The sequence below is a fragment of the Mastacembelus armatus genome, chromosome 16 (genome assembly GCF_900324485.2).
Source record: "Mastacembelus armatus chromosome 16, fMasArm1.2, whole genome shotgun sequence".
Lineage (NCBI taxonomy): Eukaryota > Metazoa > Chordata > Actinopteri > Synbranchiformes > Mastacembelidae > Mastacembelus > Mastacembelus armatus.
The window spans coordinates 17,552,155-17,574,083 of NC_046648.1; the positions used below are offsets into that span (position 1 = coordinate 17,552,155).

At 42.0% G+C, this 21,929-nt stretch overlaps 1 protein-coding gene across 6 annotated transcripts in view; it reads left to right on the plus strand.

Annotated features, from left to right (window-relative positions):
- Positions 1 to 3,772: 3,772 nt before the first annotated feature.
- The window catches only part of ddr1 (discoidin domain receptor tyrosine kinase 1), a 34,323-nt gene continuing 16,166 nt past the window's right edge, over positions 3,773 to 21,929 (plus strand). The window contains exons 1-6 of one of the 6 annotated variants that reach the window (XM_026317448.2): positions 3,774 to 4,169; positions 11,070 to 11,134; positions 15,961 to 16,118; positions 18,178 to 18,280; positions 21,073 to 21,148; positions 21,510 to 21,662. In XM_026317448.2, the coding sequence (XP_026173233.1) occupies positions 16,019 to 16,118; positions 18,178 to 18,280; positions 21,073 to 21,148; positions 21,510 to 21,662 (432 nt within the window). In that variant the 5' untranslated portion in view covers positions 3,774 to 4,169; positions 11,070 to 11,134; positions 15,961 to 16,018. Of the gene's footprint in view, positions 4,170 to 5,362; positions 5,824 to 11,069; positions 11,135 to 15,960; positions 16,119 to 18,177; positions 18,281 to 21,072; positions 21,149 to 21,509; positions 21,663 to 21,929 lie in introns of those variants that run through there. The other 5 variants (XM_026317453.2, XM_026317447.2, XM_026317451.2 and 2 more) reach the window with 5 other exon arrangements.

The window sequence follows — 21,929 nt, forward strand, 5'->3', positions numbered from 1 at the left end:
AGCAAAATGAATCTGTTCGGTGTAAATGGACTTTCTCGAATGTGTAAGACATATTTTGGTTTCAAAATTAGAGTCTAGTGCATGAAAAGAGTGCCGTTTTCTCTTACAAGATCATTTAAACACAAAATTCATAGGGTTCGTAACAAGAAAGATGAGCACTGGGTCCTTTTCCTGCCAGCTAACATGCTAAACCCAGATGTGTTAGTATTTAGCCCAAAAAGTACAAAGACAAGAGGCAACAAACAGTTATGACAGAAATGTCAGAGAGCTATGTGGGACAGAGCTGATAAGACCATTTTCCTCATTGAACACCTAAAAAGAGAAAGGAGCACCCCACCACCATAGAACCTGCCTCTAGAGCAGGCTATGACCCTGTGACCTGTGACACCTCCACCGCTCCTAGATCCTCTCCAGGGACCAATCAAATACACCCTGCCCGAGGCCTGTGACAGTGATACTGACAGAGTACAGACAAGTCACAGTAAACAGACATTAGGGAGGGTACACATGTGAAGTTATACATTTACTCAGACACACACGCACACACACATATGGACACTGTCACACATGCATAGATTTATGTTTAAACCAAACATGGACCTGAAGTCACACATGCATGCAAAGAAAGAGCGTTTCGTGGCAGATGTAGCTGTGGAGCTCTCTGGGGTTTTCAGTTGGCCATTACAAATCTGAGACTTTTACTGGTTTAGGATATTCCCAATGAAAAATACACTGGCGGTAGAATGCTTGGTATGTGGTTTTAGTCCACTTCCCAACATACTGCAAGCTTGGCATTCTGCAACTGATCTGTGTTGTCTGAATCCTGCAGCCTTGCACAGCTGTCAGACCACAACAGGGGGTGGACAGGCTGCATGTGTGTGTATGTGAGTGTGTTGTCCCATGAAATGCCTTTGAGTCGAGCACTTCAATTTCTAAATCAGATGTTTGTGTTTTTTGATCAAAGTGATGCCTGAATGTAATAAATTCAATCGGTGTATTCACAATGACAGGCAATAGATCATCTGTCATCCTTTCTGAATAGAAGCTTTGGATGAAAATGGTAATTTTCTGCTGGATACAATAAAGTCTTTTAAAAAGTAAAGACATTCTTTCGACTTATAACATGATTTTCCCTCTGCTGAAACCTGCTTTTCGTCTTCTTGACAGACTATGATATTTCAGGTAACTTAGCCTCCCCCCCCCTTTTCTTTATCTTTCCTCACTTAATGCACCAAGTGCTTTCTTGTCTTCACTGACTCATAAGTGCGATACAATTTTAACATCTCTCTCCCTCTCTATTTTGTCTCTCTGCTCGCACCAAGTGAATTCCTCACAGGATCAGACCTGCTTTTTATGCTATACTGGTTTCCACTCAAAGCGAGAATGAGGTGAAAGAGAGGAGGGAGAGGGGGGTTTAGTGACAACAAACCCAAACTCTACAGAGTAACTGAGCTTTTCTTAGTTAAAAAAATAAAGAAAATAAAAATATGGAAAGGGATCAAGGGCAAAAAGAGACCGAGATACGTAAGGAACAGAATCAAGGAGGCATGGGGTACAAAGGAAATAATGTTGAGAAAGGTCATAATATCTGCCAGGGGATTGCAGTTGCCTGGACAACGAACAAAGCAGCGCCAGCTGGACGATGTGTGCAGGAGAAAGGGCTGAAAAGAGAAGGGGAAAGCTCTGGGGAGTGACTGAACAAGAGATGAGAATTACTATGCTCATCAGCAGGATTATTTCTGGGAATTAGTTAACATTTTGTAGGTGAAAATCATGAGAAGTTACCCTCGGACATCCACAGTGATTTCTTCGATATCCCTTTAATTATAACTTCAGCTTTATTATTATGTTTTTAGCTTTATTGAAGAACAAAGTTTTTTTTTAAATCCATGTATCAAACAGACTCCAGACAAGATGAGAACATGAATAAATCAGAGCAGCATTGTGCCTATACAGAGGGAAAACTCTAATCACAAGTCTGTTTTATGTAAAAGACTGATGGACTGATAACCATTAGGCATGAAGAGACAGAAAAGTGTTTTTGGTTTTGTTTAGCTCTGGACCAAAAAGTGGGAAGAGAATGTTAATGATATGCAGAGAAAATGAGGCCAGGCCAGATGAAAGTCCAACTGAAGTCTAATATAAACTTGGAGAGGGAGGGAGGAAGGGTGGACGGGGTGAGGATGTGGTTGTGGAGACTATGGGTTGTTGTGGAGCAGAAATGGAGAAAAAGCTCAAGATTAAGATAAGAAATTAAAAAACACAGAGAGTAGAAAACATTATTGTGCACCTCATGCTGCTTTTATTTCACATTTTTCTTTTGCCTTACTATTTGATCAGATTGCATGCTATTTTTTTTATCATAATATTGAATATATAGTAAAGTTTTGATCCCTTCTGTAAATCTTAGAAATAGATATTAATACACACTTATTTTGCACAAAATACAAAAATACAAAATAGTAAAAATAAAACACTTTAAAGCCTCAACAGTACAAGTAGGCTGCTTATCATTATTCCAAACAGCTAGTGGTGGTGTTATATTATTTATTATATTACTGAATCATTATTATTGGTGCTTTGACATGTAAACAACACTTAAATATTGCGAGTAGGTTGAAGTGGAACTACTTCAAACTGCCATACTGAGCTGTACTTTACACTATGACAGTGCATCATATTTTACAAAGCAATCATATGTTTTTGTATAAAACCTTAATCTGAAAACTAACTAGTAACTATAGAAGTTTAATTGTAGTGGAGTTAGCAGTACAGTTCTTCCTTCTTAGGCGTGCACTACAGTACTACATGTACTTCCCCTAATGCTCTGAATGTTTTCCTTTGCTATCATGATTTGAAACAAATATTAACAAACTTCCTTATTTCAAGGCATTTGTTGGATAAAATGTGTGTGTACAAGCTCACCAAAGCTCAGACACCCAAAGAGACTGCATCGGTGTTCCGTTGCTGTTTGTTCAAGGTGGAGCTCAGGGTGTCTTAAATGACCTTTATTGTCCCTTGCTGCTGATTGAGCTCCAACTAAAGTTTCCCTCCTCTCAGTCTTCCAGGCAAGTACCAACACATACTGTAACTGCTGCTCAGCCTTTTTATTTTCCAGTTTGCCTCAGTCTAACTCATTCAGAGTTTGATGTAATTCAGCATAAACAGAAATGTGGCTCTTTTAAAACATGAATTGCCATCTCATTCCTGCTTTGCCTCAGGGACCCATATCAACAACTCTCCTGGTTCCAGCTTTGTGCCTGTGTTTTACTGCAAACCCTTCAATCTCAGTCATTATAGCCCAGGGCCAGTAATGGTATACAGTTACACCACCGATACTCTGTAATAAAGTTTCCTTTAGAGATAAATACCAAGGCAGGCTGCTGTGGGGCTACATTAAATGGCCCTAGTCGGATGCTGAGAGGCAGAACAGATAATTCAGGGATGTTACAAGTTTATATTATAAAAAAACATTTTAGAAAACAACAGCAACAACACTTTCCTACACGCAAAGGGTTAACAAGGTGAACGCATTCTCTATCATTTGTCATCTCCAAATCTCGGCGTTGCTGCAACAAAGAGCCTCCCATCGCCCCCTAAGGCTTCACATTGAATTTCATTCTACAGTATTATTAAGGTGACAGAGCCCGCCCCCAGGAGGCTCTGATTGGACGAACTGCCTGCTGGACTCTTCAACAAGACACCTTGCTCGGAGCTGTGATTGGACATAGCCGGTGCAGTTATGTAAATGAGCACCTGGTGGCGCCTGCTGACCCGCTGTGGAGCACGGGCTGAGGTTGGAGCGACTCAGCCGGGGCTCAGATTCAGTGAGAGGCCGAGGTGCAGGGACCCTGAATGGTCTCTCGCTCTTAGTTTATATTTTCCTCAGTTAAAAAAAAAAACATTTACCCCAAGAGTGTCAAATGAAAATCAGTCGGCTGTCGTAATATCAGCCGGCGCGTTCACAATTCCGCGGAGTATTTCGTTGTTTTCGGAGTTTTGGACTGAGGTTGTTCACTGAAGCGCAACAACTGCTCCGGAGCTCGGGTTGGATTACCCAGTGGACGTGTGTTGTTCAGGGCAAATATTCCACAGCTTTACTTTGCTGAATACAGACCTCGCCTAAAAGTTTGGACCGCTGTTAAAGCGCACTTCTCCCTGTCTTTTAGGTAAGTACCGATAAACTCCTGTAAAACCCTCTGCGCGTTTATTCTCCGCGCACTTTACACCATAATAAGTGGCCATACTAATGTTGCAGTGGATATTCCCAGCTGTCTGTCTGTGTGCGCGTCTGTGAGTCTGTCTGCCACTCACTCCGTGGATTGGCGTCTATGAGTCTCGGTGTGAGGCGGGCACGGCGGCTCTGGACACCGGCCACGGAGGTGTAACGTTGCGCCCCGGGTCTGTCCACGTTTGTTTGGCAGATAGATTGTGGCATTTCCCGACGGCGCAACTGAAATAGTCAGTGACAGTGGACATCATAGTCTGGAGTTACCGCAAGCTGTTATACATCATACTAAATGTGAGTCTCAGGCAGCAGGAAAAAAAAAAAAAAACATGATTCCGAATTCAGGTTTGGTGCTAAAACCTGCTTCTCATACGTTTCAATGCACCTTATTAATTGAGGTTCTGTCCTGCCCTTCATTATATCAGATGTTTATTGCCTCTGACTCCCAGACATGGTACATGGGTTTAGTTATCACCCCATGTTAAACTCATTCTTCACTCTTTGTTTTCGTTGCAGCTCATTCACATAAAACCTCATTTTCATGAAGAGCTTCACCCTGATGAGTGGTTCAGTGAAATGTCTGATGTTTAACTTTATCTCCACACATCCAGGTGGTGGTCATCACACCCACCATTAACTCTGCGACCTAACGGCACTGTAGGTGACCTCCAATAAAGACTGCCAGCTCTGGTTTCATTCACCTCTGGCCCTAAACGAGGTGGCTCTCCTTTGGGGAGTTATCCAAACCAGATCTGCAATCAGCACAGGGTGACCTGGCACAGGAGTGGAGGAACTGTGTTGATACAGAAAACATTTCAGACTCGGCGGATGAGCTTCCAGAGACTTTGAACAGGATATACAAACGAAAGCGGCAGTGGGAGTGAATCTATCAAATCCGGTGCAATAAATGATTCTCATCATTTCTGAGAACAGGATGTTGCAGAAATCATGAAACATTTATGCTCAAAAGCTGTATATTTCAGCTTTCTGCCTTTGTGTGTGTGCGCATGGTAGCAAGAGACAGAAGGAGGGAGGTGAAAATGTGGGTGTGATTGCATGTGTTTTCGGTGCCAGTTTGTTCCTGCGTATTGGCAGGGCTCTGTGCTTGCAGGGAGGCGGAGGTGGCCTGATGGAGGAGTTAACAATGGGCTTGGGTGGGTGTGCAGTGCAGCAGGCAGTCACCTTTCCCACCACATGCAAACAGTGGATGTGGGTTGTTTGTTGGCTTGTGAGACTGAGCATGCAGTCCAGAGGAGATGTAACACTGTTAGACTGTTGGGAAGAAGAGGTGGGGGTGTGTCTGTGGTATTTGCCAATAGATAGCGAGGCAATAAAAAGCCATTTTGTCGAACTGTCCCTCCCTCTCTGCCTCTGTAGCAAAGGCAAGGGCTTAAAGTGAGGAGGAGCCGTGAGTGTTGGTATACAGTCAATTACTGCAGGCACAGGTCTGCTAGATTTCTCTCTAATGTGCATCTTGCCACTAATTCTTACACAGTCTCCCACAAGACCCATTGGCTCAGCACAGCTGCTTTTTATCATCTGTGCAGTCCAACAGGAGATAGGCACAGTATATTATAGTTGGATAGACCGGTTGTGTGAGTATTATTGTGCATGCACACACTTTGGGAACCAATTTGAATTGATTGATTTGTCTTGACAGGCTTAGGGGAAAATTGCATTAATTGCATAATATGACTTGTGGAGAAATATGCACAGACCAATGTCACGTGTCAGGTGGTGTTTGTGAAATGGCTTTGTTTGTTTGTTGTGTGACAGCTTTCAGTGATGTTAAGACGCAGCAGCAGAAGCCTTGGAAAGTTGTTTTTATATACAACAGAAGAAAAAAGTAACTGAGTCTTTGCTGTTTTTGTACTTTGGTTGAAAACAGAAATGTGTGCGTGTGCAGACTTAGAGACACACAGAAGCAGGATTTGGCCTCTACAATGGGAACATTAGTTTTTCATGTCTGGTTGATCATTGACCTCAGTCTGTTGTGTTCTATCTGGCACTATTCTTTGACTTTGTCTTTATGGTTGCTGACTGTTCTGAAAAGCCTTTGAACAGGTGGCTACAAATTCAAAACCTCAATCCTGCACAATGACTGAATTGTTCGTGGCTAGTTGACCACGTGAAGTAGCACAATGATGATAATGGTGTTTTCAATCCAAAAGAACTGTCTTTTACAGGACTTCTCTCACAGTGGTCATGTGTTATGCAGGAGCTCAGATGAATTCTGCATTTGCTCATAATCAGCTCCCGACAGACTGAGGGCAACCTCACGACCAGTGGGAAGAGTTCATTTAAGTCCAAAGACACCACACGGATGCTTGCTTCTCCTCTCTAAGGTCCCCTTCTCATGGGAAAGGAAACCAATTGACGGCAGGACTCCACTGTCTGCCATGTTTTACTAAACCAATTTCCCCTCAAGTCTAGACAGCTGGACTTTTCAATTGCATTTGCCGTATGTGTGGTCACATGCAGAGTGAGCCAGATGTGACTGCCAGGGAAAGAAATTCATTGTGTAATGGGTGGTGACACTTCAAAGTGGAATCCAGGATCTTCCCAGGTTTTAGTTGTCAGTAAGTTCTCAAATCGGTATTTGATTTCCTCTCTGTGAATCTCCCAAGTCCTACCTCCTTTGAGATCATCCCGCCTCAACCCTATGGCCTGCCTTCATCCTCCTGTCCCTTCATCCCAACCTGATATCCAGGAGAGCTTTGATCCTCTAATTGATCATTCTGGCAATCTGTCTCTCTCTCTATCTACATCTAACACAGATCCTCCTTCTTCATCTTATACCTCTACATTCCCTTTGAAGCAGCTCTGGATGTTTCATTCACCCTCCTCCCATCCTCTGTCCATTGCTCATCCATCACATCCTCAGCCTCCCTATTCCTATCATTGCCGGAAGCCTCCTCATTTATCTGTTTGTTCTTACCATTGTGGTTGTCCTGGTTAGATAGGAGCGTTTGCTACTTGGATGTAAGCAAAATTGGCTTCTGGGGTTTCTTCAAAGAATTTTGTCACAGTATCTTGTCGAGGTATCAGATATTGGCTTCATGCATCATTCAGCTCAGGAACCTGCAGAAATGCCTCTCCATCTGTCTGAAAATTAAAAGCGGCCTATTGAGGTGCCAGTACGTATATGATATAATTCATAAACTATCAGCATGTGGCAGCACAAAAAACACAGAAGTTGGCAAACAATACCTCTCTACTTTATAACTTCATACTTATGAGCTTTATCATTCAGAAATAATAAAATACACACATTCAAAGAACAGACACATGGTTTAGAAATGCACACGTTGATCTCGGATCATTTAAAAAAGATCAAAATAGAACCTTTAAAATTAGAGGTGTTTTTAATTTCATGCATTTGTCTTCCTTGTCAAAACTTGATGCCTACTTTACCCACAATGCAACGTGACCATCAGCATTTCAGTCAGCGTTATTGGGGTGTTTTGCTATTAGTGATTCATTTAAAGAAGGATTGCTAGTTTCTAGCAAACATATAATTCATTTCAATTCAATTTTATTTGTATAGCACAAGTCATGATGAAACCATCTTAAGGCACTTCACGTTGATCCCGACAAATCCCTTATGAGTAAGCACTTGGCAACTGTGGAGAGGAAAAACTCCCTATAACGGAAGAAACCTAAGGAGTGGGCTACAAAACCTGTTAATCTTATTTGTTTCTAACTCCACACCCTCAGAATTTATTTATGTTTTTTTACTCTTCAAACTTGTAGTCTTTTACAAATGTTTTTACTTGAATGACATCACATCAGATCTAATGCAGCTCTCTCTGGAGCCCAAAAAGGCTTTATACCGGTTTTTTTCTACATATAATGTAGAACCCTCCCAAGAACTGTAATCAGACTAAATCAGTGAAGTGCTCCTTTAAATTAGATGATGCTGAGTGAAGTTTCACGTGATGTTCCTTCACATGTCTCGCCAACAACTGGCAGTTAAAGTTATTTCTGTAAAATATTTAAAAAAAAAAAAAAACTTACAAAAGATGGAAACACACAAACTCAAAAGGCTCTATTGCTCTAGTGCTCTATTCTCTCCTTTTCTCTTTTACTTTTTTTTCATCTTTGTTCAAATCCTCACACCGTGGTGGTGTTTTTGCCTGAGTCTCTGGCACACACTGTGCCTTTCGTGGCTCAGCATAACGCTAATAATTTCTAATAGCTTCTGGCAAAGTAAGAGCTTTTAAAGCCTTATTGGAACATGGAGCAAAATTGTGTTCAACAACATCAAAGGTTACCTTCCCTTTCAACATGTCTTCTCTTCATGTGATGAATCTGAGCTGCAGAGACACCAGCGCTGTGTGGGGCGGACCTGTCTGTGCTACATAGGTGTTCAGAGGGGCACATTAGCATTAAGAAACTGTTGTGTGATATGTAATTTAGCTCTTTTTGAAAGGCTTTTTTTCTGCTGAGGAGGAGGAGGAGGAGGACTGATATCAGCCTGTGCCTGAGGCTGTGTGTGTGTGTGTGTGTGTGTGTGTGTGTGTGTGTGTGCGTGCGTGCGCGCACGCGTGTGCGTGTGCGTGTGTGTGTGTGTGTTCTTGTGTGTGACTGGAGTTTCACCAAAGCCCAGCCTCACAACACAATCAGGTCAAACAATTTTTGGATGGTAGTTAGCTTTTGTTCGAGTGCATTTTTTTTTTTTTTTTTTTTGGTGTGCCTGTCACAGTAGATAAATATTAAAGATGTATGGAAAAGTTCTCAGATGTCATTCATTAGAAATGAAAAGACATCTGTGGGAGGGCTGTGTTAGGCTGGACTGCTTTTCTCACTTCGACTCAAAATGCTGAGTCTCTGTGAATGCATTCCTGTTTGACCTGATCTCACCGTTTTCTCTTTCTTCTGTGTTCCGTTTCTCTTCAGGCTACCCCTATCTTCTCTTCTTCCTTTCATCCATCCATCTCTGTTTCAGTATAGCTACTCACTGGATGAATAATTTTCACCCTCTTGTGGGTCAAGAGTTGCCTTTGTCACATTCTGGCTTGGTCATTGGCTCTTCGCTCTGAACTGGAAGGAATTTTTTGGTAACGCGTCGGGCGGTCTTTCTTTCTGTGTCTCTGTCTGTGGCCGTTTTCTCTCTAGCCATTGTGAGAGTAGCACGGTGCTGTCACATGCCTCTCCTTTCTCGTTTCATCTCATCCTTCCCTCTGCTTCTCATTTGTCCTCTGACAGGTGGGCTGTGGTTGGCCATATCACCGTGGCCCTAAAACACGCCTTGGTGGCAAACTAGAAAAAGATGCACATAGTACACTGCTGTCACACTGTCGTGTTAATATGCTAATGGTGCCACATGTATGCTACATTCCCATTGCGATTTTTACACCCACACTTAAGTTAAGGTCAAACTCTGTCCTAATCCTCCCTCACTGGATCGGTGAAGGTTCGTGCTGCAGATAACTTAGGTTCACGTTTCAGTAAATGGCTCTCCTTATTCTAGAGGAGATATGCAGAGAAAAACAAACTGAGGACAGTTTAACTACATGTACTGACAAGTTTCAAACTTTAAGCCCCGAGAACCAAAACAGTATTGCAGGTGCTGTCAGTCAAAGCCAGTTTCCTAAAAGGTGCTCTCTTCTAGGGTTTTCCTGTGCGTGCACAGAGCAAAGACTCTCTGATGCGCACAGTGCAGCTAATAAACAGCCAGGACTGGGTGGATCATATTGATTGCCAGAGGGGCTAATGAGGCCTTCGGGTAGTGGGATTTTTGTTTTTGCGCTTTTCTTCTTTTCATGTTTCAGCTTTTACAGAACATCTTTTATTTGAGTTCACTCTTCGCTCACTTGTTATGCATGTGGTGCAGCCATGCCACTACTTTCTGTGTGTTGTTACTGTTTTTAATGTACTGTTCTCTGATCACTTCCATTTTATTGCCTCTGCAGATGCCGTAATGTTGAAACAGAAACACACAATTATAATCAAGAAGTGGTTGAAAACTGTGAGTTTGTGTTTTGATGTGTAGCTCGCTAATTTCTGTGATGACTAACAGAAGACAAACCTGCGAACTTCATGTTTTGATTTGAGAATCTACACAGACTTAAATAATAACTTAATATTTTTTTTACACCACGTAAACATTTTAAGAATCCCTTATATGTATTCATTATAGGCCTGTGACAGGGATGTGTACAAAGTGCATTATTTTGCCATTGAAAAATAAACTTTTTTCTATGTGTTCGGATGAATAATAGGAAAACATTTATTCTAAGCTGTAACTTATGCACTGCAATTTCTTGTTACTTTTTGGGCGACCGATATGCTGATAGCAGTAATGTGATATTATAGTCTAATGTCAGCAGATATATTGTGCTGCCTGCTTTATTTATCTAGCTTTGCCAGGAACCACTGGACAAATGTACTGTTTGACAGATACAACCTCCTTCCCACCTGTCCACCTTTATCGGACTCTGGCTTATGAAATTGCTTATGAAATTCTGTGTGAGCCTGTACTTTGGAAAAAGAGTACAAGAGAGTTACATGAGTGCAATCAGTGTATTATCGGCACTTCACACGTGTTTAAATGTGTGTTTGTGATTATAATGTGGACAAACAGCCCAGAGGAAACTCTTACTATTTAAAAAAAAAAAAAAAATCCCTAAATTTTTGGTGATCTTGCTTCACTTCAACTTAAATTCTCCCCTGAAAAAAAGACACACAAAGAAACCACATTTCTGGCTACCAGCCTGGTTAAATGCCTTGTCACTACACTTACACATAGGTTTGTGTGGCTGCTGTTAATGAAGGCATTCTTCATTTCCCTGACCAACCTGTTTTAATCAGTCACCATTTGTCTCTGTCCACCATGCAGATATGCTGAGCAGTGCCGCATCTGGTACGGACTGATGAGCCAGGTGGAGCTGCTTTAAACTTAAAGTCAGTGGCAAAAAGGAAAAAGGAGTTTCACTGTTCAGCTATGATTAATTTCAGCTTTGTGTAACAGCATGCTAATTAAGCCATCTTTATTACATTCATTTTTTACCCATGTTTGCACTTGCCTGGAGCCTCGGCTCATGGGCCTCTGCAAAGCTATCAGCGGTATTAGCTTGTGAATTTTGTTTATGAGCTTTGTTGTTGCACAGCACTGCTTTATAATACAACCCTGCTGCGTCTGTGCTACCAGGAAGGTATGTTTTGTGTTTGGGTATATTTGGGGGTGAAGGCTGAGCTGTCTTCATGAGTCATTCAATGTTCAGAACAAAAAAAGTATTTCTTAAAATGTGTTTTTATTTAACAATCCCCTTACCATGCTTTCCTGGCCATGATTCACCACCTCCTTTAGTCATATTTTAGTCATGCTACACTTTCTCCTTTTTCTTCCTGTTTTTGTTTAATTTGTTTTTCTGACTTGACCGCTGTCGCTGTCTTCTTCAAATCTCATTAACCTGTTTATATGACTCATCCAACCTCTGGTAAAACTCAGTAAAATCAGATTCCACAGTTGTGACTGGCACTTCCTTGTATAGATGAGTTTTCTCTACAATCTGATGACCAGTGCATGACCAACACTATGACCAACATAATGGCACAACACCAAACCTCACCCTCTGTTACTGCAGGTAATTGTTAGTGTCTTTGTTTTCAGCTTTTTAGTTTACATCCTCACTGGCTGAGGGGGAGTATTTGTGTTGCCTCCCTAGTTGGAGTGAAGAAAATATTACACTGTGATAAGAGTGATATTTTAATATTTAATCAAAATAAGCTGAAGGAAATATTTTTAGGGTTAGAAAAAATACAAACTCTTGGACAAATTTGTGTAACCACACGAGTTCTGATTTCTCTTAGAGTAGGTCTTCAGTGAAAACAAAGAAACAGAGCCCCCACTGGCATCAGCATTTCACACTCACCACCCCTGAGTCACACACAAATAAGCCTGTTTTCAGGAAAACCAACAAATGACCTTGTTTCTGTAGCTGGTACAGTCTCACCCTTCAAAGTCTTGTGAAGATTGAAGATTAATTCGTTCTTCCTTCTCTCCAGGACAGAGTGTAGTGGTGCATACAATCTCACCAGCTTCCTAATACACAGACAGAAATCCAAAACAAAGACCTCACTACTTCTGCCTCCCCAGAGGCCATTAGTCATGTCTAACTGAGGCTGCATATTACTGGCTGTGATTGGCCAGTTCACACATTGTGGATTGTGTATGGTCAAAGAAAGACATTAAAAAAACAAGGTTCCAAAAATGTTGCCAAAGCTATATGCTACATTATCGCTGTCCAAAGAAGATAAGTTATCATCATATGGTAATGCAAACAAGAGGAAGGACTGTTTTTAGCCCAGCTAGTGGCGTGGCTCAAGGTCTACCACTTTGGTCCAGACTAAAATATCTCAACTATTGGATGGATTGCCGTGTCATCATATACAGGCACTCTTGGTCCCCAGAGGATGACTTTTGAATATACCTTGACTTTTCCTTTAGTGCCACTACAACATTGAATAGCTCAACTACTGGATGCAGTTCCAAGGATTTTGGTACAGATAATGTTTCCTATAAGGCAATTTGTCTTAACTTTGATCCTCTTACTTTTTACTGTAGTGCCATCATCAGGTCTCACTACCGTTGCCATCAGCCTCAGCTGTACTTTTGTTGTTATTGGCAAATGTTACCTTGGCAACATGCTATAATATAGAGAAATATTGTAAATATGCCAGACAAATATCTGCATGTTAGAACAAGCATTGTGAGCATCAGCCTGCTGAATTGACCTCAAAGCACTGCTGTTCCTATAGGTACAGCTTTACAGCACTGCACGCATGGCAGACTTCAGCAATACAACAGGATTATCAAATTACAGATTCCTAACACACCCTTCACAGTAAACATGATTGGAAGTTATTAGTTTAAGTATACAAGATGAGAAAGGAACAACTCTGATTTAACATTTATGAATTGGCTGCTGACGACTGGGATTCAAGTGATTTGTTGTTGTAAAATCAAAACTAGAAAATGTAATAAAAAAAAAAAATCAAACATGGTTAATATGGAATGCATAAATGGAAATTCGCTAGGATTGGTGTTCAGTAGCTCTTTGAAGTTTGTTGATATTACTGTGAAAGAAAAAAAATGGGACTGTGTGTTTGCTAACCTCTCAAGTTTCGAGCCTTTGGAAACGGATTTTTATACTCACTGGAAAGTAGTAAATGACATAAAGGCCTGTAGGTTATGAAGTGTTTTGGAAATTGTTCAGCAGTGATGTAAAACTTACACAATTTGCAGTAAATAGGCAAAAAGATGCAAAACTACTTGAACAATCCTTTAGGTCACTACTGACAAACTGGCTTTGGAAAGAATAATGAATGTTAACACTGGGTTTCAACATGAGGGGCTCTCTAGAAAAGACACTAACCAGTGCCAAGTCATTCTGGCCAGTGTTCACTGAAGCAGGCTAATTATAGAGACCCTGGCAAACTATCTTTAATGATGCAATGGCTGCAAACTAAAGTTCTCCTGTGTGTGTGTGTGTCTCTGCTCTCAACTCTCTGTCAGTTGTTTAGTTCTATGGGACAGAAACAGCAGCTGCTCATAAGTATTCATTAGTCCTCCTAGTGGATTAGCTGAGGCAAAATGTGAGTGTAGATTGGGCTACATGCCGTGCTGCTTTCTCCAGAACCCAGCGCGCCCTTCTCTCTCTGAGCACTAACCACAGCTGTTCAACAACACTTGACTTTTCCATTAACAGTGTTCTTGGATGACTGTGGCCACTTCTGTTCCTGTTCACTGAAACATTTGTCTGACTGGTTCATTCTTTTTAATGTCTTCATCTCTCTATGGTGTATAGCTTGTTCCCCTGTTTCCCCTTCATTGATAAAGCCGTGATGAGATGCTCTCAAGGATGTTTGTTGACATTGTGGTGGTTGTTATGGTGACTTCCTCGGTTTTCTGACCCCAGTCATCAGATTCTCAGCTCTGATTTTGCACACACACATGGCTGAGTCCATTAAGCCCCATATTTCACCATTTTGTCATCTGGCATATGCGCGCACGTACTTACTCATATGGACGACTTGGGTGTTTTTCTGCAAAGGAAAAAAAAAAGATGTCAGCCTCTTTCTTACTCTGGTTCTCTCTCCTCTTGGAACACATGCCCCATGTACTGGTTGCATTGTGTTTCGCATTCAGAACAGCTGCACTGGCTGGCTATCCCTGAGGCTGCTTCTGTGCCCACATATGTGCCCCACACATACATTCATACATGCATGCTCCAAGGCCATAAGTCACCATTTTTTTAACCCCTCCTCCCAAATGTCTGTAGAAAGTTGTGTCGTTGCTGTTCTTACTTTTCTGACTTCTGCTGTGCCTAAGCTAACTCTAATATTCACTGTTTCCCTGCATTTCCCCTCCCTGTCTCCCTCAGTGACTCCCCCCTCCCCAGATTTTCTGTCTTCTGTCACTACAGCTGTGTGTCAGCTGTCAGCTTGTCCCAGTCTAGTCAGAGATAAAGCTGAAACACATAGGGTCTACAGGGAAGACAGACTGGCCTCTCTGCCTCTCCCAGCTGTCACTCCCACTTCAAACTTCCACTTATCATAAGCTTTCTTTCCTCCCTCTTGCTTCACCATCGGAAGTCTTCCTCAAACAGAAAGTAAAATATGCTCAGGGGACAGTGCTATTAAATGTGCTGATTTGTTTCTTTATGATTCACATCTTGTTTCGGTGAAATATGTTGGTGTTTTCAGACAGCAAGAAATAAGTTTGGAAATACACCAGCTAACACGAATGCAATCTATAGCAGTCGCTGTAAATTCTACCTTCACAAAGGCTCTAATTTTCAGCTTTGTCGAAAATGTTTTAGAGAGGCGTCAATTCCGCTTTATGGTCAATTTGGAGGATGTTTTGTTTTTGTGTTCTACGAAAAGATGTTCTTAGTATTTTGTCTACCGCATATCTACTAATTAAGAGTAAACTGGGCATTCTTTGTATGACAGGCCAATTAAGCAGCACAGCAGTGTTCGATCAATACAACAGTAAATCAGTTTCAATAAAAACTACACATTAAATGTTGTATGATTTGCTGCCGAACTGTTGCTTTAGATCTAGATTATTGACAGCTAACAACTAAATGCAGGTAGTGTTTTCAAACTTCAAACTTTCACTTCCCCAGTCTTACAGCTTCATCTGTTTATCTATTCCAGACAAGCAACTTCAACTGGGTGCCCCAAATATGCTTCATCCTATTAAAGGAAAGTAGGTTTGAAATCAGTAATTTGGAGAAGTGATTGGCATTTCAAATACAGAAGGAATAATATTCTCTGGGAGTAAATGGGGCCAGCTAATTATACCATCTTCTATTACCAAGCTGTTTGTACCTTTTCTAAAGGCAGCAGAGAATTATTGTATCATAGCATTCTGCTGCCAGAGAGAAAAACAAATTTGTGTGTGAAAGTGGCTTTTGTTATGTGGCTTTGTGCTTACTCCTCTGGGGTTTGGTCCGTTGCTGAGCTCGGCATGCAGAATGCTGAGAAACAAGCGACTGTGAGATATGCTGCGTGCTTTGGACTAAGCGGATTTGATTGAGAGAGTTGAGTTACTGATGGAGATGGGAAGCTCAACAGCCTCAGGCTTGAGCTGCATGTGTGCATCTGTAATGTATATGTAGGCGTAAAAATGAAATAATTATTGGCAGTTGGTTTTGTCTCAACAGGCACAGACAAAAATCGTGAAATGCATTCAGACCTATAACGTTCTCTTTCTGTGATAGGTATGCCCGTGGTCATCGCTGTGTCTCCGGACAGGTAACCATTTGTGTTGCTGCTGTCATGGCCTTTCCTTCCCTGCGGCTGTTTATTGTCACTGTGGCCACGGTCCTGGTGGCGCTGGTGTCGTCTTCAGAGGAACATGAATGGCACTTTAAACCAGGTAGGTCACGCATGCAACAAACAGAACATTCAGATTTGTAATGAATAATGGTTGCCCCAATTAATTTTGCTGACATGTTTTTTTTATTCTTACCAACTCTAACATCATTACATTCTCAAACCTCTTACCTCTACCTTTGCTCTCCTGACCTCCGAGTGTCTTCGAACGTGGCAATCATCTGTCCCACTGCTCTGAAATTCTCCTCACATTCTCAGATCAGTAGGGTTCAGTCTCCATCCTCTATCAACAGGCTATCCTGTGTCCTCTCCATGTATGCCAGCCAGTTGTATGTAATAGGAGAATGAGATAGCTGCCCTCCCCTCCTCGACAAGACCACTAATGCATCGACAGCTCATGAAAGTGTCAGTCAAAATGTCGGGGGGGGGGGGCACATGAGGGGTTTGTGAATGTGAGCCAACCAGGTGTAACCAGAGGGGGAGTGTTCGTAGCGCGTTCAGCTCCTCTAGAGACAGATTGAGACTGCAACTATTCATTTTTGGTCAGAGAAAAAAAAAAAATGAGTTGAAAAAACATCCTTTTAGGTCAAAGTGATTTGTTATTGTGAGGAATTGCGATTTTTTTTTTGTTGTTATTTTTGGAGTTTAATCAAATCACTGGTTTATCAGTAATAGAAGTTGTGGTCATTAATTGCAGCTCTCATTCAGATTGTTTTGGATTAATTGTCTGTTGAATGAGGAACAGACTCCGGCACAACACATGCAAACACTGCCCACACATTTTGTCTTGTAGAAAGAAATGAATCAATTTTGTCAGTGTGAGCAGAAAGATTTAGTGTGTGGGCTAAAATTTTCTGACAAATGACAAAAAGAAGAAGGTGAAAGTAGAGGACACTGAGAGGGAGGAGAGAAAAGATTGCAGATGGCAGGGTGTTGACTGGTGATGTGCAATGATGATGATGTAATGAAATGGGCACCTGTCTGCAGGGTGTGGAAGAACTGTGTGTGTGTGTGTGTGTGTGTGTGTGTGTGTGTGTGTGTGTGTGTGTGTGTGTGTGTGCGTCCGTCTGTGTGTGTGTGTGTGTGTGTGTGTGTGTTTCTGCTGCACCCGTGGGGGTTTTTAGGGTTTGTCATCCAGCCCAGCATTCCTGTCCGCTGACTCAGTGACAGAAACTGAGCTAGACGCCCACCCAGCCCCCACCTCTTTGTGTCACCCTCAGCCTCCCCTCTCTATCACTGTCAGTTCCCCTTTCTACTTTATCACTACCTAAACCCTCCCTCAACATCTCACCTCCCTCCTCTCTACCCCCTCCTCCTCATGATTGACTTCAGAGCGGATGGCTGGGTCATTGGGTAATCCCCGCCTGGGTCCACGCTATCTGGATCAGTTGATAATGCTGCCACTGGAGCAGATATCCGAAACCTGTCTGTGCTCTTTCATTTTTCCTTCATTTCTTCCTCTCTCTTTTTTTTTGTTCTTTCTTTCTTTCTTTTTTGCACATTCCTGAGCAGTGGTACCAGGAACAGGGGCTGTGAAGGGTCACTGGAGCCCTGAGGAGGTGGCTTTGTGTGGGATGGAGCACTAGTCGGAAAGACAAAAGGGAAAACAAATAAAACCAGAAAGGTGTACTCTCAGGAGAACACAGGTCAACGCATCTTATGCTCTGTATAAAATGTGACCGTGCACTGGGAGGTACAAATAGTTATTAATGATTAATGACTTGTGATATAATCACTTCTGCAATGACAAGGCAATGACTTACAGAAATACGTTATTTGCAGTAAACCATCTTTGCATGGGTTTATTAGTACAGACTAACAGATAGATTCTGCAGTAACAACAAATGGGAACTACTTATTTTATAGTTTATTAGAGTGGCATTTTTTGTGTAGGGGGTTATTGAAGCATAATCAATGGAAGATTTCACTGAGAGGACATAACAACATTATGCTCCATGACCAATGATGGCTGCAGACACTAATGGAAATATTAAGTTTACCCTGGACATGTGTTCAATACCGATGAGAATGTTTTCTCTCTCTCTCTCTCTCTCTCTCTCTCTCTCTCTCTCTCCCCATTTCCCCCAATCCTTCCTCCACAGCTCAGTGTCGTTATGCCCTCGGGATGGAGGATGGCACCATCCCAGACTCTGACATCACTGCCTCCAGTGCCTGGTCAGACTCCACTGAGGCCAAACATGGAAGGTAGGAAGTGTGTGTGTGTGTGTGTGCGTGCGTGCGTGCGCGTGCGAGAGAGAGAGAGAAAGGGGAAGTAACCGATTACATAACTATCATTTTCTGTGCTCATTGTGTGGTTACAGTCTAAAAACTGTAATTCTAATTCAAGAATAACTTAACATGTTGGGAATCAGCTTTCACTGCAGGGTGTGGTCAGAGGCCTGCTCTGTTGCACCTGTAACCAGACACAGCAGTGATGCATGCTGACACGCTGGAGCACACCTTTACATCACTACAGAAAGTTAGGAAAAACTCAGATTTTCAGCTGGCAATAAAGTATTGTACTCTGTTACCCTGGGGTGTTGCAGAGCCAATAGTTTTCTTGCAAATAAGATGGTATTTGATTTAAAGGACAATAGAAGTATGGTATATATTTTTGCTGACAATTTTTGGAAGTGAGCTATATAGTAATAAATTTCAATAATGCTTTTTCCTATTATTACTGGTAGTTGTCTGCTTGTTGTGAGACAATGTGATGCAAATTGCAGAAAACACTAGATAATGACAATGTACCATTAACACAAATCAATTTATTATGTTCACTGGGATGGATTACATAACTCACATAAGTTTCAAGGGTGTGCTAATTGATTTCACACTGTTTCAAAATGAAAGGGCTTGCAGCACCACTTCCAAACCAGTAAAGCAGAGAACAAGAATAGTTTTCAAAACAATTCAGTGTAAAGTGTGTATTTTTGGTAGTAAATGAGTTCAAAACATGCAAACTCACAAGTGCAGCTCTAAAGACTGAACAGGTTTTTCTTTAGTTGGTCATTGAGAAAGCTTTTTATAAAGGAAAAATTTTAACCGCTTGCAACTGCGGCACTGAATTGGACAGGAGTTGGTTGGTACTCATAAGGGCGTATATAATGGCTCATGGCCATTTCACATGAGTAGTAACTGAATAACTTTTAGTCAGAATGGCCTTCGATAGAGCTGTTATATGTTCACTTACTGTGCTTCATGGCCAGTGCTCTGCAGTTGCTTAAGTAAAAGTTAAAAGACCTTCATATAGGAATGAGATGTTCTAGTTCTCATTCACACAAATCAGGTGGACTCAGATGGATGTCTTCAAGCCGTTTTTTTAGTGTGTTGGCACCATGCTGTGCAATTTGTCGGCAGTATATTAGATTATGATAACAATATGTGTCTTTGTAGAATCCACTTGGTAATTCTATTACTGCCCTGTGTGTCTGGCAGCGAGGTCGGATTCATGAGATCCAAGTAAGGCCTGCAACATGTTATAGTCACGTGTAAGAGCATTTGAAGGAGTGTGTGAGTGTGTGAGTGTGTGAGTGTGTGAGTGTGTGAGTGTGTGAGTGTGTGAGTGTGTGAGTGTGTGAGTGTGTGAGTGTGTGAGTGTGTGAGTGTGTGAGTGTGTGAGTGTGTGAGTGTGTGTGCGTGCGTGCGTGCGTGCGTGCGTGCGTGCGTGCGTGCGTGCGTTTGCATTCATTTGTCTTCATTGGCCTGCTGGGCCGGGTTTCCTGGCTGAGTGTCTAAAATGTGGAAATGATTATTAGTCCAAGATCTTTTTAAAAGATGTTGGAGAGATAGTGAGAAACAGAAAACAAACAAAAACAAGTGCCGGATCCCTGAAATAGTGTGCTCAAAGGGGAAGAGAAACTCATTTAAAAACAGGGGTTGACGGAGAGCGTAGAAGGTGCAGAGCTGGCAGGTATTTCCGTCATGGCTGTTATTACTCTGGAACAGTGAAATATCAGCATATTGGTGTGAAGGAGAGCAGAATTGCGAACATGGCGCGAAGAATGAATTGTTGGCTGGTGCTTAGGTAGGAAGCAAAAGAGAGCTACACAGAGAAACAGGAGAAAAATGAGATATTTGGCAGAGCAGTGCTCTGTAATCCTGCTCGCTGCTGAGCTCTGCCCAGCCACATTCCTTCCTCCTCTCCCTCCATCTCAGGACACTTCGTGGAGCTCTGATGTGTCGATAGCATCTTGCTGTTTCTGGCTGCACGATCTTAGTCGCAGAAGGGACGGCCAGGTTTATTAAAATACCAGCACCACTGTCAGTGTGATTATAGTGATTTGTTTTAGCAGTCTGTGGAGCAGCTTTGATTTTGAGAGGAGCCGCACAGTGGTCAGAGTGCGGTTGTGGCCTGGCGTTTGTTCCAGCAGTCCTCAACCAAGTCTATCCAACATCATGGGACACATACATCCAAGTCTGTGGTCTTAGTGTGGCCAGTACGCGGTGGTAGTAAGGACTGTTCTGCTCAGACTGGATTAAAAAAGGTCACGCTGAGTGAAAGTCTTTCAGCGGTGCATGTGTGTGGTCGTAGCAGTGCAGGCACAGAGTAGCCGTGGATAAAGATCACGTGGGGAGGTTTGAAGAAAGCTGGAGAGTCTGTCTTTTTCATGCTTTTTCATCTCTTTGCTTCTCTTCATGAGCGTCATGTGTATTTTCCATCTGTCTGTAGTCTCTCCCTCTTTCTCTTGGCTTTGTGTCTTTTGTTAAAGCCAGATTTCTGTGTCTCTGCTTTTGTCTTTCAATCAACATTGTCAGTGTTTGACTGCTGCGAAATCCATTCTGTGAGGTTTTAGAGGAGGGCTGGACTGTTTGTTTTGAATTCTCTGCTTTTGCCTTTGCATGCTGTCGGCACTGACTTTTGATGTATTTGATCTTGGTGTGGTTGTGTTTGTATCTATCTCTGGGACTGGCATTTAGGGAAATTTCCAGTGATGTTTTTATTTAGAATTTTTTGTTATCTAATATTAGTAAGTCTTTCTCTCTGTTTCTGTCAGGTTGAGTACTGGAGAAGGGGATGGAGCGTGGTGTCCTGCAGGAGCCGTTTTCCCCAGTGGATCAGAATACCTTCAGGTCAGATACTCAGTTCATTTATCCCAGTACAGTACGCTCTGTGCAACCACTGTGCTGTTTGAGCGAAAGAATAATATAAAGTACTTTTTCCTTTATACTAAGGATAACATTTGCTGATTATAGCTTCATATTTACTGCATAAACATGAGTAGTGTCAATCTTCTTGTCTACCTAGTGACATGACAGTGAATACATGTATTCCCTATAATATCGATCTGTTCCTTTAAATCTACCTTGAGAAATGTGACATGTTCAGCTGTTATATGTTTCTAAATCTCATTACTTTATTTGAATCTCATCCTGTTGTGTGTAATTTAGTGAGAGATGTGTGTTTTGATGATGCTTTACCTGTCTCCTGTAGATTGACCTGCATAAACTTCACTTCCTGGCTCTGGTTGGCACCCAGGGCCGTCATGCCGATGGGCACGGTCAGGAGTTTGCCCGCAGTTATCGGCTCCGCTACTCTCGGGACGGAGAGAAATGGATCACCTGGAAGGACCGCTGGGGTCAGGATGTAAGCAGGATTTTATTTATTTTTTGTTTTGTTTTGTGAATAAAGCCGAAGCAGGAGCCTACCGTTTCACTTATGTGTATACACAGTAAAGAAGCCAAGTCACAGTTTGAATATTTGGCAGCTTTGGGTTAATCAACAGACGGAGCATATCCGGTGACTGTGGAGTATAAATATAGTGTGAAAGCGGCAGTTTTCAACACTATGCAATTAATGCCTTACCTTGTGTAGATGAGGTCACCTTTCATTGTGCTGGGTAAATGTTCTCTT